We start from the raw sequence: 19,273 nt of genomic DNA, 5'->3' as shown, positions 1-19,273 counted from the left end.
TTTAGGGCAAGTAAACAATTTGAAGAGCAATTTGCCAACTGCTTGTAGCAATGGGTGAATAGTTAAGAACTCTCAATGGCATGAGGGTTATTCATCCTTAGGCCATTCTAGCGAATAGGCAGTAATAGCTGCCCTGTTGCTAGCGTTTAATTTCATTGAGCAGCTACTGGCTGTTCATCGTTTTAGGAGACAAGCCTCCACTGCCAGTCGGGGGGCTTAATGGAAGTGTCATACTCCCTTATCCGAATATAGGGATCATATTGATCCCATAGTCTTTTTTAATGTGGAGGCCACCTTATCATTCTGGATCAGGTTTCAGCCATCAGGCAGCTTTTGGTCCGGCATGGAATGCGGTGTAAATTCAGGTTCATTTGGAGTCTGCTCTGCAGAATCTGCACATACTTATGTTACATACTTTGAACAGTGCCCTGATAATGCACTGAATGGTTTCTTCGGCATGGGGCCATTTAGACGGAAGTGATTAACCCGTTTGATGTTTTATAGAATATCAAGTTTCACCTTTAAAAACGTGCTAGCAGATCAATAGTTTAGAAGCTATTTCTTTCACTGGAGATTTTCTGTGACCTCATTAAAATGAGCACTCAAACCGGTTATTTCGAACATGTACTCTGCCTAGTTAAATCCACCCCCTCCATCCCAATAGTACAATAGGTTTTATTTACCTTCTATCCCTCAATCTGTCCTCCACTCCTTGCCTGACAGATTATCAATGACAATAATCTCAGCCAAGCTAATGCTCCTCCATAGGAAGCATTGGGGTGATTACCATGCATGTGCAGCAAAGCACTAATCAGCAATGAGGAGCCTTGCAATGTCTTCATTCAGAGCAGGACCACAAAAGAAAGTTGCACTAGTGGCTCTCTAGTGACAGCCACTATATGTGCCCTTATAGCTCAATGTATATATTGCATTTCCTCATAAAAGGCAGTATTTGCAATTGACAGACTGAGCATCAGAGCCACTACTTATGATTTTGTGCATAGTGTCCCCTTATTTCTGAAAGTGTTCTCCTTTCACGCTGTTACGCACCCAAATGGTTAGTGAAGGTCAATTTTCTCATGATCCAAGCACTCTCAGGAAGTGCCAAACACAGGAATGCACTCAGATACCACATATAACAAGCTTTCTGTCAAAGTAATTTGCACTGTATGCCGGGATGTGCAATAAAAGTTTGGCATATGATATAAAACTGATTTGTAACTTTTTTTTTTTTTTTAATGCACAAGTTGTAGCAAATTCTAGTTATCTAATTGGTTGTGCAAACATTCTGTAATGGTCAGTTGCCCGTTAATGCAATCGTAATGCCAGAATGGTTAAAACATAATTGGGCAGGACAGGAGTTAAAGGGTTTGAAAATACATTATAATGACCGTGCTGTCTAATTTACTTAAGGTTTTTAAATATTTTTAGATAAACAATAAACACACCCCAGTGCAATTTTCATGAATAAAATCCTAATTGAATCTGCTTCAATTCTGGTTTTGTAGTTTCTTTGGGGCTGTAAAGAGGAATTTGTCACACTGCTAGGTGTTCAACTAGAATGCAACTGTAAAATGGTAATCAATATAAAGCCAGTAATGAACTGTCAGACAATTTAAATGGCACTGCTCATAAATCAAGTCTGGTGAGCGGAAAAATGAGTGACGTGCACAGCCATGAAATACTGATTGAGTGGGGCAGGTTAGTATTATCACATCATGAAACGGAAGCTGCCTGTTACTATAGGAGCATTAGCTTGTCAATGTTTATGCAGGATTATCTACTAGATTTACAGCGGTCATTCTTGACCTAGATGTTGAATACAATATAAAAATTGCTGCGGAAGCAGCTACTAGTAGGACCATAAGATAACAGACTCATCATGAATTACAGGGATTACTTGCAACAAACACAAATGGATACAATTTAACTATTAACGAATAATTAACTGTTAACTATTCTGCAACATCCGTTTAGATTATACTTTACTGTAGTTATTAAAGTCAAAGGTAGTCCCCATCAGAAAGCCTTCTACATACAGATTTGGAGTCTTTTTGATTACAAAATACAGCTGTACAAATAGATTGTGTAAAAAGTGACAAAACAATTAACACAAAGTATCTGTTCCTTACCTTCCCAATTGCTATCATTACAAAGTGAGGTGAGGTCTAGGCGGGGTACTTCGGGTACAAAGCCATCCTCACTAGCAGCAACTTCAAGGTTTCTCTGCTGTTTTGGTTCAGAGGTGCTCGGGTGTTCTTGAATCTTCATTTTTACAGTCTGAAGAAAGAAAAAAAATATATATATAAAAAAAAAAGAAAAATACTTTATTGTTATGGCAAGAAAAACAAAAAGATTTAAAAAAAATCTAAAAAATATTAAGATCTAACTGTAGCAATAGAAATTAGTACATACAGCAGAGAAGACGGCTGGACACAATCCCCAACTCAAGCTCACTGTCTTTGCCTGAACTCCAGCTTCTGTGTGCTCTGATCCGAGCATGCAAATTGGTCAAAAGACCCGCCTGTGCAACATAACAAACAACCCTGTGTGTGCCCTGAACTTTCCTTGGTTGTTAGGCTTCTTATTTTTTTTTTCTCTAAATAATCCTTGTTCCTTTTACAAGATTTGCTTATTAAAGCAGCATGAATATATCATCTTGCTCATAACTCTGATCAGCCTTTCAGAATTTACCACTCCCTTCTGTTGACAGCAGGATGACAAGACAAAAAAAAAAAAAAAAAAACATATAATGAAGCTCTTGCTGTTGCTAAGGCTGATGAAGCAACACAATTTTCACTTGTCTCCCTCAGGCATGTAGATAGAGTGAAAGTCCTAACGGCTTGCCATGCTAATATGTGCCAAGTTAAGATATCCTGGGTGCAGAGTCTTCCCATGTCCTGTGATTTTTCTATCAGGGGATGTGACAAGGGGGCGCGGTTGTGCTATTTATAGGGGAGCATTGGGTACTGCGGCAGCACAGACTGAATGTAGCTAGCACTAGGGTCTGGCAACTCAGCTGGAAACAATACAAGTCTTGATCGAGCGCCAATATCCCTGAGATAGTACACGGAACAGCAAGGGAGATACAGACAAGGAGGGTCACATGACTGGAAGCTCCCTGGGCTGTGTAGACTTAAATCTTGTTTTTCCCAGAACCATTAAATGTAATTAACCCACTAAAGGAGCTATATTCAGCCACTCACAGAATATTTGAAATACACAACCAGACCCCTGAATTAACCCCACCGTAAAAAGGGAAAATATTTGGCAATATACAGAATATTTTTGAGAATGCATGCATGTTTGTAGGAACAGGGGAGAAGGGGAGAGGGGGAGGGACAACCTATTAAACAGTATGGTTTAATGTATGCTCCCTACGTCATGCTGGGATTATTGTGAAAGGCTGCTCCTGCCAGATTTACTTTCGTTCCTATGACCTGAAAAGGAAACTCCAGGCTGAAGATTACCTATATTTTGAATGCATTAAAATGCAAAGTAAATAAAAATGCTCATCTTAAAAATACAATTTCCTTGGAGGTTTTAGAATTTCCCATAATGAGCTCCCACCAAAACCAGGGATGGGCCGGCACCTACGAGTCAGTCTTAGTCTTCCAGTTGACTTAAGGGAGAGCTAAACATAACCCCATAAATGCCTGCAACGTAGAGAAGGTGAATTGACCTGCTGCCCAAGCAGCTTGCTTACTAATAGTTTGATTCAGTTTTGTGAGTGGAGCTACAGATGTGACCACAGTTCCTGCTCTTGCAGCGAAGCTATGAAGCAACCTGTTCTAGGCGATGGGGACTTGTTCTATGGTGTGTGCAAACTTGCTTGACATGCTTCAAATCCAGGATAAGTAGGGGGATGCAAAAGCTTCCTTCTATGATATCGGAGTCAGGAGTTGTGGTTATTTCTGCAGCAATGTTCTGCAAATTTGAATAGTTATACAGACACTGTGTGCAGAGAAAAAGTGCATAGGTTGGTATGTGCTTGTGTCCCGAATTACAAGCCCACTATGATGGACATAAACATTACGATAACATGAAGGGTGAGACAGGCTGTGGACTAAACCTTTCAACTTTATCCTATTATTTTTTGTTTAATGCATTAGTATGAAGACATAATGAAAATTTATCAAAGAATTAGGTTTCTCTCTTTTCTACTGAGGGACAATTCTACTACAGGTTTTTAAAATACTCATATGCTAGCAATATGTATTATGCACAACTGGTAAATAATTATTCCAAAAGCATTCCTGGGCTTATCGTGCTGACAAATGACTTTGTACAGCAAGTTTTTTGTTTTCTCCAATTCTATACTACACACTGTAGATTCTTAAAAGGACACACTCTGTGAGGACTTTGCATTTTCCCACACCTCTTTTAAAGTTAGTCCACACTGTTATTTTGAAGACATTCCACAAACATAAAGCAATTTAGCTTGCCATTGATTTCAACAGAAATTGGCACCTTTATAAATTAATCTGGTTATACTCTCTGTAAGACAGCCAGTCCTGTTACTTCCTGGTTTCATTAGTTTAGTGAAGCTAAACTCAGACAATTGCCCAGAGCATCTGCCTTTCAAAGGCTTCTCAGTGAGTTGTACTGGGAAGTCTGTGATTGGACAGCCACAGAAAGTCTGGGCTGGGGTAAAAGGAAGGGCTAGCAAAAACTGCAGGCGTGAGATCTGCAGCTTTTATAAGCAGTTAGATATACCCCCAATAGGGGAAAACCCCAAAACAAAGAAATGCACACAATTTTTTTTAAGGGGGGTGGGAGGGTATATCTACTAAATCGTGATTAACTTTTTGGGGCAGTGAAGTGCAGTAATATTTCCTATACAGAATATCATTATTTTTTTTTACACACATGCAAACCTTGAAAACAGAAATCAAGAATGGATACTGGTATGGTTAAAATGTTCTTAGCAAACCAGATTTTGGAAAAAAAACAAAAAAATCAAGGATGTTTATGCAAAAAACATCTTTGCATAATGTTTGTCTTTTTGAAAATTACACACTCTGTCCCTTTCACAGCTTGTCGAAAGAGCTATGGACTCTAAGCACACCCAGCAACAGGATTACCAGGCCAAAGGAATGCACATGCACAAAATATCCCACAATCAAAAACACAGGAATTTCACATTTCCATGACCTCCTAAAGCCTGATAATAAGATTTTGGTGACTTCAGTGTTGAAGCGCTTTACCAAAATCTCCCTCTTCATCAACAAAGCAGTTTATTCAAGATTCATAAGTATTTAAGGTTCTGGAGAAGGCCATTTCTGTTTTGTAGTTTCACAAGGAATAAAAAAAAAAAACACATTTATAAGACAATGCCAATTAATCCCTCCCTCCTTTAACCCCTTAAGGACACATGACATGTGTGACATGTCATGACTCCCTTTTATTCCAGAAGTTTGGTCCTTAAGGGGTTAAATCACTTAAAGGGTTCAAAACCAAAGCAAACTCGTGTATTCCAGCACAAGGAGAGTCTATTTGCTACAGCTCTACCTCTTGAGAAGTCTTCTTTGCGGACGACTAGCGTCCAAATCAGATGCTTCTCACAATAAAATGACGCTGCTTCTGCTTTGAACTAAAGCTAGAACCTAGGAAATGTTCCTGGCTGTCTCATTGGTAACCAGGTGTTTTTAATAAGGAGAATTTTATATATAAAATAAAAAAAAAAAGCCACAATGGACATGAGGCAAACTGGAGTGTTCCTTTAAATGTGTAGTCTATAGCTTATAAATACAGGAGTCTAATTAAACGGCTAAGAGATTTTGAATAACTTGCCAACTAGAAAAGAAAAATGTTAGGCTTTCCTACTTGGACCTGTAATAACACACACACGTATTTCAACATTATCTGCCACTTCCAAAACTAAAATACATAACGATTTAAACTTACCGGGGGTAATCTTAAACCTTCTCGGTCATTTTCAGTATCTTTGCTGTAGGAAGGAAACACATTCCTGGTTAGACTGGTCTAAGACTTTTAGCATAACACACCCCCAAAATGTGCCACGCTAAACTAGGACATCTAAAACTCTGCAAGCTAGTCTGTTCTTCAGTGCTACTGCAAAGTGAACAGCCAAACACATGTAGTTAGGCATTGGAAAGGTCTGTTCAAACAAACCTTGCAATTTGTATTGAAATTAACGAACACTGTGAGCACCATAACCACTACAGCTTATATCAATGTTGGTTTACATTTTTTATTTAAATTTTTTACTGTCAAGAAGTTTAAAAAAACAACAGGACTCTCCCAGCTCCCAAAGACTGACCCCCTCTGCTATAGGTACGGTGTGGCTTCGGTTGCTGGGAGGGTCCAGCTTCCTGTAGAAATGTTCATAAAAAAGTTTAACAAATACTGAAGAGACTGTACCCAAAGACTACTTGCACTATATCCACCATCTTCAGCTATAGCGGTTATGGAACTCCGTGTGTCCCTTTAAATGCCATTCACTAAACAATGGATTATTGTGAACTAAAATCCGAAATGCAATATGCTGATTAAAAATAGCTGATTTGGAAAAATAATCTCCAAAAGTCACGCGCTTGCAGGGCTGGGATATGGTATGCTCCAGTAACCAATCTTTCCAATTACTATAGTACTGAACTAGAAATAGATTTACGTATCTGACTAAACATTTTAATTACACACAGATTATTGACCTCTATCAGATCCAATCGGTAAAATCAAACTAAGTTAAAAGGACATTTACAGTGTTCTGCAAAGGAGGGCTGTTTTGTCTGTGTCTATAATAAATAAAATTAGATCATAGATGACTGTAACCTGGAGTGTGCCACATTTTTTCCAAGTAATCTAGCTAACCAAGCAAACTATCAATGATAGGCATTGTTCTTTGTTATTTACCTTGCCTCGGACAATACTTCCATACCACTATACTCTTGTCTGTCTTTATTCCAAGATGTAACAAAGTTTTCTGTGCTCTGCAACAAGAGAACATTAAGATGTATCAGGGTTCACATTTTTTTTTTTATAATTATGAATTCATATATGTTGTTATAAAGACAAACATTTCTTGGCTAGTAAGAATGACACACACAAATTTTAATCTAGACTTTGCACCAACACACAACAGAAAATGAACAGTCAGTCATACAGCAAATACTTTATGATGAATGGAGAATCCCATTTCCAATCATAAATCCCACACATTTCTATCTACTCATCACAGGTGCTCTGCATTTGTCTGGTAGCAAAAAATATATCTAAAAGGACACTCCAGACCCCTAAAGCACTTTAACTAGCGGAAGTGCATTAGGTTTGAAGAGTGTGAGTCATTTACTTTGCCAAAAGTACGTATTTCAATAAAAATTAACACTTCAGTAGGTTAAGAGGAGGGCTTGCAAAGTGTGCAGACAAGAGATCTGCAGCTTTTGCAAGCTATTTTTAGATATACCTCAATGAAAAAAAAAAAAAAAAAAAACAATACAATTTCATTGGGGGTACATCCACTAAACTGATTTTTTTGTTTTGTTTCGACAGTGGAGTATCTATATAGTCTATTGACCCAAGTCTTCAGGAGAAAACTGCTCAACTAACTGAAAGAACATATTTATCAACTCGCTTACTTCTGACCGGTACATATTTCATGTTCTCCATCCTTCTTGCTCTTATATAATTTAATGAGCACAAAAATAAACACATGTTAAGGTTTTCAATTAGATTGCAAGCTCATTTGGGAAGGGCCATACACTTAGTTCTGTGTTATATATTTTTTGTTGGAATTAAATGTGCGTCTTGTTTACCTGTTGTACAGCTCTGCAGACTGTGTTGGTGCTATATAAAAAAAATATAATTGGCCAATACATTGCAACCCACTCAATAAGATTTTAAAAATGTGTCTTTCAAAAAGCTCACTGGTTCCTAAAATCTGCAGCATTGTCAAACTGCAAACACGTCAGACAGATATTTCATATTTTTCAAATCAATGCCAGGCAAGATCCTCACAAGAGAACGTGTTAGCCATTGAATGGGTTACTTTTTTTTTTCTTTTTTTTTTTAGTATTAAGATTTATTCATCTTTATAGATTCAGCAAAACTGACAAGAATAAAAAAAAAAAATACATAAATGTATAAATAAACCACAATTATACTCTACAGGAACAACAACAACAACAAACAAATTTGTATTAACTTGAGGAACTAGAGAAAAAGACAATTTTTTGTTTTTGTTTCTGGAAGTAGCATATGGAAGTTTTGAAGAGCTCCTATTAAGGCCTTGGGCAATGTTTGTGTAGCGGATACATTTAGAGCAGTATGACTCACCAGTGCACTCTCCTGGTTATCATTGAGCTCAGAAAGCTTACTGCTTGATTTCTGTCTCTTTGGTTTACTTCTCTCCTCAATGTACCCGGAACAGTTTTCCTGCAGCTTTTCCACGTCCTGTGTCAGACCACAATCTTCTAGACTCGTGCACCCAGAGGGGATGTTTTCTTTATCAATTACCTCCCTGAAAAAATACATTATAAATCTGAACTTGTTTTTCATTTAGAAGTCAGTATGACAGCGGAATTTGTGGTGGCAATGTTAAACTAGTTTACATTTGTACTTTGTTTTTGCATAAAATCCAAGATTAATAAATAAAGGATGTCGCAGTCCTTGTATGAAAAGATATGAAGGAAAAAAACATTTTGAAGAAATACAAAACAAAACAGTTTCTAGTATTTAGTAAAATAACAAAATGAAAGTGCTTGCCTTCTTTTTTTCCTTTAAGAAGACGCTATCTGTACTTACCCTTTGCCTCCATAGAGTCTAGAAGAAAAAAAAATGTAATAAAAAGACCAAATCAAAGCAAATTTAAAAATTCTCTGCCCTCTAGTAAAAAAAAATAAAAAGTAGTGTAGAGTTGATTAGTCCAGTAGATGGAGATATGTAAAAAACCAAGGGGGTTGCACTCACCTTAACATGCATAAATGGGGTGCTGCTGGGGGCCAATTTATACAATACAAAAGATCCAGCGCACTCACTTATCCACTAAACAGCAAATTCAAAGCTCACAGATTGTATTAGTTTTATAATAAACTAATAAAAATATGTGAGCTTTCAAGTGGCTGTTTAGTGGATAAGTGAGTGTGTGTGTGTGAGTGCGCGTATGTGTGTGTGTATATATATATATATATATATATATATATATATATATATATATATATATATATATATATACACACACATACACATATACACACACACACACACACACACAATTTTGATATCGTACATATTTGGATTTACAACATCTCTTCATACACATTTCAGTTGCAGAATGCGCTTTCACATGTAATTTTAGCCTGTATTTGGGAGGTCTATGGCAGTAGTTCACAACAGTCTAAACGTTGATCGGGACAATCCAGGAATAACTTTTGAATAAATTACACGTTTGAACAAGACCTGTGAGTGATATAGATATATATATTTTGATAAATCCTGGACTGGTAGGGGGTCCTTGAGGACTGGGTTGAGAACCCCTGGTCTATAATATACAATGCTGCTCTGTACAAATATTAAAGGGACACTATAGTCACCAGAACAACTACAGCTTATTGAATTTGTTCTGGTGAGTAGAATCATTCCCTTCAGGCTTTTTGCTGTAAACACTGTCTTTTCAGAGACAATGCAGTGTTTACATTAACTCCACTGGTCACTCCTTTGATGGCTACTAGAGCTGCTTCCTATCCCAGTCTTGCCTAGTATGTGTCACAACATTCAGTATCTTCACCCTCTGCATGCAGACACTGAACTTTCCTCATGGAGATTCACTGATTCAATTCATCTTTGACGAGATGCTGATTGGCCAGGGCTGTGTTTGAATTGTGCTGCTCTGTCCCTGATCTGCCTCATTGACAGTCTCAGCCAATGCTATGGGGAAGCACTGTGATTGGCTCAGAACAACATTCTGATGATGTCCGCAGACAGCTTGCAGGTCTGAGGCAGAGCCAACAGCTTAAGGCTTGAATACAAGTAAGATTTTACTATATTTAGGGAGGCAAGAGAGGACCAGGAGATCTAGATGGTGGTTTTAACACTATAGGGTCAGAAATATATGTTTGTGTTCCTGACACTATAGTGATTCTTTAACAGTGAACGTGCATAGTAAAACTAAAGAAGTTCTATGAATTGGGATGATTAATAATGACTTGCATATTATTATTATATAAGGAAGATGTTGTTTCCAACCAGCCAGAAAACATCTGTTGCCGTTTAAAAAAATATATATTTTTTTATTTTTGAGACACTCCAAGCACCCCAAATCCAAAATATCTGCATCGGAGATTTGACCCGGCTTACTTGTTATTAACCCTTTGGGCACTAATGAACAAACAGGCTACCTGCATCTGTTATTCAGAGACACTGACTGATTAACAAGTTGGCTTGTGTGACTTCTTCCCCAAAATTAGTTGGCAAAGCATTATACAGACACAAACAAACATGTATCATTGTTCATGCCCAAATGCAGCACTGTAACAATAATGCAATAGAAACCACAGCCTGCAGTTGTACATCCCATTCCATGCATTCCTCATGAATTACTTCCTCAACTGAGGAGTTGCACAGCTCAGCCGAGGAAGAATACTGCTGGGGTAAGCAATTGTTGGTAAAAGTGTATGCATTATCTTTTAACAAAGTCACTGAAGAAAGTCTTCATGAAATACGTTTGTTGTGGTGAAAACCATTAGATCTACACCTCAGCACATCCTATTCCTAATCCTATTAAATGAAAGTTATTCTATTCCGATTAAAGCAGGATAGGACCAGTATTTAGTGACATTATATTTGCAAGTAGTTAAGTAGTAAGATCGTTAACAGCTCTATTCCCTGCTTCACTGGAGGACTTTGAACTGAAATGGTATGAGAAGCATTTATAGAGAATGCTGACAATTATTGACTCTAGAGCCATTTGAAATTGTACACTCTGATACAGTGCTCACTAATAATAGTAAGCAATGAGGTTTGTTACAACATTGTCCTGTGTCACATTTGTCAACAACTTGCACAATATAAAAATCACTACAACCGTACATGGTTGGTTGTTTAATTGTGAGTAAGGAAGACATTAGCTCAAAATCAATGCTGGAAACTGCAGTTATAGAATCACATTAGGGATGAATATATCTGAACTCACGTAGCAAACCTATGCAGAAGCAGCATAGTTGCACTCCATTCTCATGGATGTAGCTAAATACAGTCTTTTTACTGCAGGTGCACGAATATGAATTCATACGAATAATAAAACTTTGTGAGTTTGAAAAACAAAGCACTACTACAGATTTTGGCAATCGAATAGTGGCATGAAGTATTGACATACCCCCCCCTAGTTAACTATGGTATGTGCATACACCATAATATAAATATTTATTTCGTAAAACCAAAATACTTTTATGGATAAGCTTTTGGGCTTGATTAAACGCACCGTACTTGCATAGCACTTTAAAAATGTTTTTTTTTTTTTTTAAATGGAGTGTTATCAGTTAACTACGCAGCATGAATTAGCTGCTGTATAATCCATAGCACTGACAAGTTCTACTGACTTTTGCCTAATCACAATGACACGACTACAATATGAGCAATTAATTAATGTAACAGAAGAGTAGCCAATTTCTACTGAATGGAGTGAGAATGAATATAATATCAAACGTCAATGTTTGTAATCCCCTTACATGTCTCTGGGTTTTTTCCTTGCTTCATCATGTTCTTTCAAATGTCTTCTTCTCTGCCTGGCAGACAGGCTAGTTGAAGGGGAGGACGTCCCAGATTCTGAATCTTCTGAACTTTGGCTTCCTGGACCCAGTACGTCAAAGAGATGTTGCTCAACAGCTGTCCTGATGGTTTTCTCGAGAAGACTGAGAACAAAATCAAATATTAATTGCTACTGGCTACTGCTAAGTAACCTAGGGAAACTCCAAGCACCCTAAATCCAAAATATCTGCATGGGTAAGAGATTTGACCCGGTTTATTTGTCATTTACCTTTTGGGCACTAATGAACGAACAGGCTACCTGTGACACAAGACTGATTATGTTGTTAAGAGACACTAATTGATTAACAAGCTAGCTTGTATGACTTCTTCCCCAAATTTAGTTGGCAAAGCATTGTACAGACACAAGCGAACATGTATCATTGTTCATGCCCAAATGCAGCACTGTAACAATAATGCTGTCACTTTGCCATTAGTACCCCTTGATTTTATTGTAACAGAGCGGCAGATCTAGAAAATTGCCATCACTTGGTAATTAAAAATAACATATAACTCATTATCAATTACATTCGCTCTTCTTCACCCTTTTAAGAATGAGTATCTTGAAGGTGCAGGAAGCAACCTCCACCAAACAAGGGATGAGGGCAAAATATCCAAGATCCCCTATGGTTAATGGAGTGTTTGCAAGCTAAACACTTCCCTCAGCTTTAGACGGATTTAATAATTATTAAAATCCTTTCCATTCATCTACTTTTTTCTCAAATAAGGGTTGTATCAGCCAATAAAAGCTTTCCACTATATAAGTAATGCAGTCAGCCGAACAGCACTGTTTATTTACATTTGCAATTTCAACACATATTACCTATAAATCAGACTCAATAACTGGATCTATTTCACCTCTGGCATTAGCATGCGAAGTATACAAATGACAGACACTGTGCGTCTAATATGCTTCTCTACAGGAAATAATGGAATCAAATGTTGCACAGAGAAGTGATGGATTGGCAAATTTGCCGTGTCCCCTCACTAATATTATATATTTATTATTATTATATTTAGAGCGTTTCATAAGCGCCTGTTTTAATACATATTTGAGGGGACACGAATATATCATGTTAGCGTTCCCACTAATATATATTAAAACAAGAGCTTAAGAAAACGCTCTAAATATATATATGTAATGATATATTATATTTAGAGCGTTTAAGCTCCTATTTTAATACAGCTTGTTACACTAAACCTTTGGAAAGTGGTGTCAGAGATCACTCTTCTTAAATGTGAACTTGTGTGTTTAATATGCTGCAGGAAAATGATTATAATAAACAAAGTGGCCATTACTAGTGTTGCAAACCTGATTAACAAAGTGTATTTGCGTTGAATAAATAAACAGTACGAGGGATTTTTTCACAAGCGGTAGTGAATTACAAAACGTAGTCGTCCCTAACAGACAAGAGATTATTGAAGCACAGCCTGAGCAGGACTGTAACCCCCCCCCCCGGATAGATGTCTTCCTTGCTATACTTCAGTTTAATTTACACAAACACACACACACACACACACACAGATTAGAGACTTACTCTCTGCCAGCAGGGACTGCGTTGACCTGTGCCACGTGAGCGCTGCAGAAAGAAAAGAAAATGAATAAAGTTGTATTAAGTGACACAGTTATGTCAGGCTGCTCAGGTTACTCAGCTCGTTCTTCTCTGTTTCAGGTTTGCATCATCTCTAAAAGTGGATTAAAACCTGATCCTCTGTCAGGAAGATTTAATCTGCTCCACACACGCATCCTGCAAACTGCTTTTGTATTCCTCAAGCCATCCTCATGACAGCGTGACAAGCTGCACTGCATGTACTCTGATAAGCATAGTTCTCACACACACACACTGCTACAGGAATATTTACAAGGCACTGTAAAAAGGGTTGACCCAAGTGCAACCCTATCCATATTCCGTCTAACAGGGTCACATACTAGTCAAGAGATGCTGTGACAGCTTTCCCAGCAGTGACACAAACACACTAGTCTTATGTACTTACAGAGGAACAACATTATTAACCATGCAACAACTTCACAAACAGAAAACCAAAAAAAAAAAAGTGCGCTATAATCAAACAGAATCCATAAAATAGATAAAAACATGTTAAATCCTATTTCTTTCTGTGAGAAATTGCAGCAGTGTTTCAAATAATTTACAAATACATTGCCAGTCTCTTTTGAGAAACCAACTATTGGACTGCAAATAACCTCTACGTTGATAGACTGCTTATTAGACATTGCTTTATATCGATGTGGATTGTTTTAGAATTTAAAGAAGAAAGTTGGTTACATTTATAAAAAAAAATAAAATAAAAAAAACATCGTATACTGCAGCTAAATACCTATTGGCTTTAACTAAGTTAACGCATTGCCTATATATTTGCAGTGGCAACTAACTTAAGTCTCGTTAGAAGCACAGGACTTTTAATAAATAATAAACAACAAGATTGTATTTCCACCCATTCTCTGTTAACATCTTTAAAAAAAGTGTTATCCAACCAAAACTGTTAAGCAATGCAATAAAATTTGTTTTTGTTTTTAAATTCTCTATAATTTCACTTCACAAAACAAGAACTGTACGTGTGTGTGTGTGTGTGTGAGTGAATTTTTAAACCCCCTCCCACCCCCAATATTTTCTAAATATTAAATCATTTGAAAAGTTTATTCAAAAATATTGAAAATCACGTGCATAGTTAGAGACGGATTACATAAAATGCAGTTTTGTATTTATTTATTTAGCCACAGATCTTGTGCTATAGATTTTACACTTAACTCTAATAAACAGACATTTACTATAGCAGCATTTGCCGAGCTTGCCGATACATAACAGAGCCAAGTTAGGTTTCTAAGGGTGCATTTGCAAGTTGTGTTCTCACGCAATAGTCTTGTACCCCACAAGAGCACACTTTGCATGTGTCTCACCAAAAAGAAAACAACTCAACCCTCTTAGATATCAGCAAGTATATCAATCCTACAGTCAACAACAGTTGTTATAAGAAACAGCAATGAATTACTTTGATAGTAGGCTCTTTACAAGGCACACAGTTACAGTCAGGTCTCCAAAAGATCAAGCTAGAATCCAGCACCAACATGGTGGCTAAAGCAGGGGCAGGCTAATCTAGATGCCTAGTCGTCATAGAAAAGCAACTCCCAGGAGTCTTTGCAATCCTTATGTAAATGTTAAGTCATCACCATACAGACCATAATATATATGTGTGTCTCAAAAAAAAAATCCATTAGTTTATAAACTTATAAAAAAAAAAACTGAAAACAAAGCCCATAAAAATTCTCCCGTACAGGAATATAAATAAAATAGATAACAAACCTCAGCAAAACACATGCTGTGACAAGTCCTTTTTCCATGAAACCTTGGCATTCCAGCTGCTTATAAAATGCAGCAGCCTAAACGTATCGCAGCACTAACCAATAAGACACAATCATTCTACAGAAGCCACTTAAGGTACACATTTCATCCACATGGTTAATAATACACTAAGCAGGTAATAAGGGTAGGATTTATCAAGGTCTGGAAAAACACCAGCTTGAGATAGACATTGTATGTGTGTGCGCGCATTATATATTATATTATATATATATATATATATATATATATATATATATACACACACACACACACACACACACACACAAGTTTGGGCTCTAGTAGCCACAGAAACATTTTACAGATGGACACCTCCGTCAAAACATTCAACCCTATGTCAGAAATAATATTCCAGTCTATATTAGCAACATTTGTCCTGGGAAATTAAAGGGACACTCCAAGCACCATGTTTATTCACAAGATTCTGTGAAGAAGCCTAAGGCCCTTTCATGGGGTTTCATGATTGCTCCTTTCTAAAAACTATGAATGAAATAGTCAGCTGAAGATATGATCTTAGACAAAAGTTAATTTCTTCTTATTTGATAAATAGAGATGCTGACAAGTGCTAAGCTAGATAAAAACGTATTGAATAATTTCTTAAGAGCTCACTGCAGAGGCTGGGATGTGAAATGTATTTTTTTTTAATTTTACATTTTAAAGGTTTATCTGGCATAACAAATATGGGGGGGGGGGTGAGGGTGAGGTCAGCTTTATTCTGGATTATCATATTTAATGTGATGAAATTTAGTGGTGAACACAAGTGAGAAAAAAAACAAAAAAAACAGAGTTGCAAATGTAGCCAATATTAAATGCCCACTAGGTGTCAGTGATCCATAGTTTTAAGTGAGTTGCCGGTGATCTCCAAGGGAGATTGTCATCCTATTTTAATTAAAATCAAATCATGTCTTATTAATAAGAGGCCCATTATGCACTTCATACACCAAATTCTGGACTTGAGTGAAAAGATATTGAAAAGAGTATATTGCCTTTTGTGCACACAGAGTGCTTACTGGAAATTGATTGATAATTTGGCAGGCATCTATTAAGGAAAATCAGAACACAATCTTAATAAAATAATCTAAGAAATAAGAACTCAAAGGCCATTAGGAATGAAAGGATGTTATTATTTACTTATTTTATGTGGATTTAACAAATCCCAAAAAGAATTTGCTTAAAAAAAACAACCACACACTAAAATAAACTGCAGGATCAAAAGGGCATAAGGGCATATAGTAACGATAGATCTTTCAAAGTTCATTTGGCATTAGTATGTGAAAAGTTAAACATTTTCCAAAGTGTTACTCATTCCGGACTCTTCAGAGAAGCATAAAAAGTGAAATTGGTCCCACTTATATCATTACAGCTAATTAGTCAAAATGGCACTAACTAACCTGCCATAATGAGGATTAATAATTCACAGTAAATGGTAAATGAAAGTAAAGTTAATTCTGTACTACAGGGATAGTAAATGATGCTTAGAGTTATGTGGTGTTAGGTTATATAACATGGTTTGGTATTGCACTGCTACTGCTTGTGTCACACTAGACATGCGTTTATTGGCTACTGAAACATCACGCAAGGATGAGAAACCAGATATCTAACGTAAGACAAGACACGTATCTAACAGAAGTAGAATCAAAAAGCATACTTTTTAGGAAACTATCGTAACTGTATTACTTGGCGGTATTAACCTGAAAATGTGGGGCACCTACCTTAATGGGGCACTCTAAGCACCATAACCAGTAGGTATAACTCCATAGTGTTTATGGTGCCAGAATACCAGTGGAACTGTTCCCCCAGGTATGTGTCAAACCAGTTTCACCTCACCCCTGGCTGTTTATATTACGACGACTGTTCGGTTTGTTTCAGTTGACACTTTCAGCAAACGAATGCCATACAAACTTGGTCAAATTAAAAAATTCTAATGTTTAAATGTCCGTATTGCTAAAGACTAACTGCTCAAAAACAGTCTGACACAGGAACAGGGGACGACTGACACCAAATGCATACTAGAACCATAACCACTACTTTCTTGACTCTGGCCTCACCCTTGAGCCTCACATCCAGCATGTTGCCAAATCCTGTAGATTCCAACTTAAAAAAAATAGCCCGCATCCACCCCTTTCTTACAAAATATGCAACCAAGGAGCTGGTCCATGCTCTAGTAATTTCCCGCATGGATTATTGTAACCCTCTCCTGATTGGTCTGATTGGTCTGGCATTTTCCTCTCTAGTCGTTCCTCACACACCTCACCCCCTCTGTCAGTCCTTACATTGGCTTCGTTTATCCTATAGGAGTTAATTTGAAGTGGTAACCCATACCTATAAAGCACTGAACAATTCTAGCCTCTCATATCTCTTCACAGATCCATAAGTATGCCCCTTCTCAGTCCCTCCGCTCTGCCCGTGACCTTCTCCTGTCCGCTGCTCACACCCGTACGGCCAACTCACGCTTGCAGGACTTCTCGCGGGTGGCGCCCTTCCTATGGAATAGCCTGCCTATCCCCTAGTCTTCCATCATTTAAGAAGTGCCTTAAAACCCATCTCTTTAGGAAAGCTTATGGCCTCTACCTCACATACCTGTCTCTTGCTCTCTCCTAAAGGGCAGCACTCTACTCTCTCCTCAAGCTCTGCTTCACTCCCACCTTATTTGACTGATATTTCTGTCCTAAGATGTTTTATACCCCACCTCCTATAGACTGTAAGCTCTTTTGAGCAGGGTCCTCTTCAACCTATTGTTCCTGTAAGTTTTCTTGTAATTGTCCTATTTATAGTTAAATGCCCCTCTCATATTATTGTAAAGCGCTACAGAATATATTGGCGCTATATAAATGGCGATAATAATAATAATAATACAGCAGGCTATAGTGGTTATGGAGCTTAGAATGTCACTTTAAGCCCAATTACCCGTTCACAAACCTTACTGGAAGATCGAGCTTTCACAGCTCCTCCGTAGTGGCCTACTAAGGATTCCATAAATTTTCTGATGCACACATTGAATGTCATCTACTATTCAACATACACTTTATTCCTAAAAAAAGTTACTTAATATTTTACAATATTTGAGCTTCTAAATTTGCACATGTCAACTGAATAGTGAATATTTAAAATATAATCTCTGAGTCACAACATGTAGATGCCTGTGCAACAAGAAGGTTCAAGACAATATCACATTACCAACATTCAGCTCTGTCAATAGGCCAACCTTCCATTTTCACATCACTCACCTACAGATGCAAGCCTTAAGAACTAAGCATTATAACCACTGCAACCTGGTGTAGTCGCCACACTATAGTCACCAAAACAATGTTAGTGTAATGAAACAAGTTTTGGTCTATAGATGATGCCCCTGAAGACTCATTGCTCAATTCTCTACAAGTTAGGAGTTATATCATACCTACCTACATGTGTCTTGCAAAGCATTCCTAAATACTTCCTGTAAAGTGAGATCTAATATACACACTTTCTTTATTGCATATTCTGTTTAATTTAGTATCTGCTGCACGGTTAATAGTTTGCTACACCCTGCAGGAAACCTTGATTTGTGCTTAAAGTTCAATTTACAGGGCATTAGTTAACATCTGATTGAAAATGCAGGTTGTGACAGACAAACCCAAGGGAGGTGTGGTTAGGGCTGCATGGACAGAAACAGAAGTGAAATATCTCCTAAATGGCAGATTATTGAGCAGTGTTACTTCTGAGGCATAGTATATACACAAAAACATCTTTAAGCTAAAGTTGTTTTGGTGACTATAATATCAATTTAAATGTGCATGTATTGGGGCTGATGAATACTATGGTCATTTATACCACCCAGGAGTAGTGGGAGTTTGAGCAGAGGGCTTAATTTTGTGTATTTGTATATGCTTTGTATTATACAGCCATGTTACAGTGCTGCCACCCAACCTATGTGTATCCTAATAAGAGTTAATAAGCGTGTAGGCGTTAAAAAACGCTATAGGTTTGTTACCTTCATTTACTATGAAGGCTAGATTCAAACTCAACAAGTCTAAAAACTGGTCCTCTAAGCCAATGGTTATCAAACAAAGGCGCTCTCTCCATGGTGTGCCCAGAATATAAAAACACCCACATGACGGTCAGATTTGATTCAATCAGGCATCAGTAAACAAGTGTTA

At 37.4% G+C, this 19,273-nt stretch overlaps 1 protein-coding gene across 2 annotated transcripts in view; it reads right to left on the bottom strand.

The window, feature by feature from the left end:
• FAM13A (family with sequence similarity 13 member A) overlaps positions 1-19,273 on the bottom strand; it is a 234,200-nt gene that overhangs the window by 19,097 nt on the left and 195,830 nt on the right. For both annotated transcript variants that reach the window (XM_063458640.1, XM_063458639.1), the window contains 6 exons: positions 13,299-13,340; positions 11,685-11,867; positions 8,296-8,479; positions 6,877-6,953; positions 5,908-5,950; positions 2,133-2,280 (listed from right to left, as the gene is read on the bottom strand). In XM_063458640.1, the coding sequence (XP_063314710.1) occupies positions 2,133-2,280; positions 5,908-5,950; positions 6,877-6,953; positions 8,296-8,479; positions 11,685-11,867; positions 13,299-13,340 (677 nt within the window). The remainder of the gene's footprint in view (positions 1-2,132; positions 2,281-5,907; positions 5,951-6,876; positions 6,954-8,295; positions 8,480-11,684; positions 11,868-13,298; positions 13,341-19,273) is intronic.

Source organism: Pelobates fuscus, chromosome 6 (assembly GCF_036172605.1).
Source record: "Pelobates fuscus isolate aPelFus1 chromosome 6, aPelFus1.pri, whole genome shotgun sequence".
In the NCBI taxonomy this organism is placed as follows: Eukaryota; Metazoa; Chordata; class Amphibia; order Anura; family Pelobatidae; genus Pelobates; species Pelobates fuscus.
This window is presented reverse-complemented; position numbering and strand designations above follow the sequence as displayed.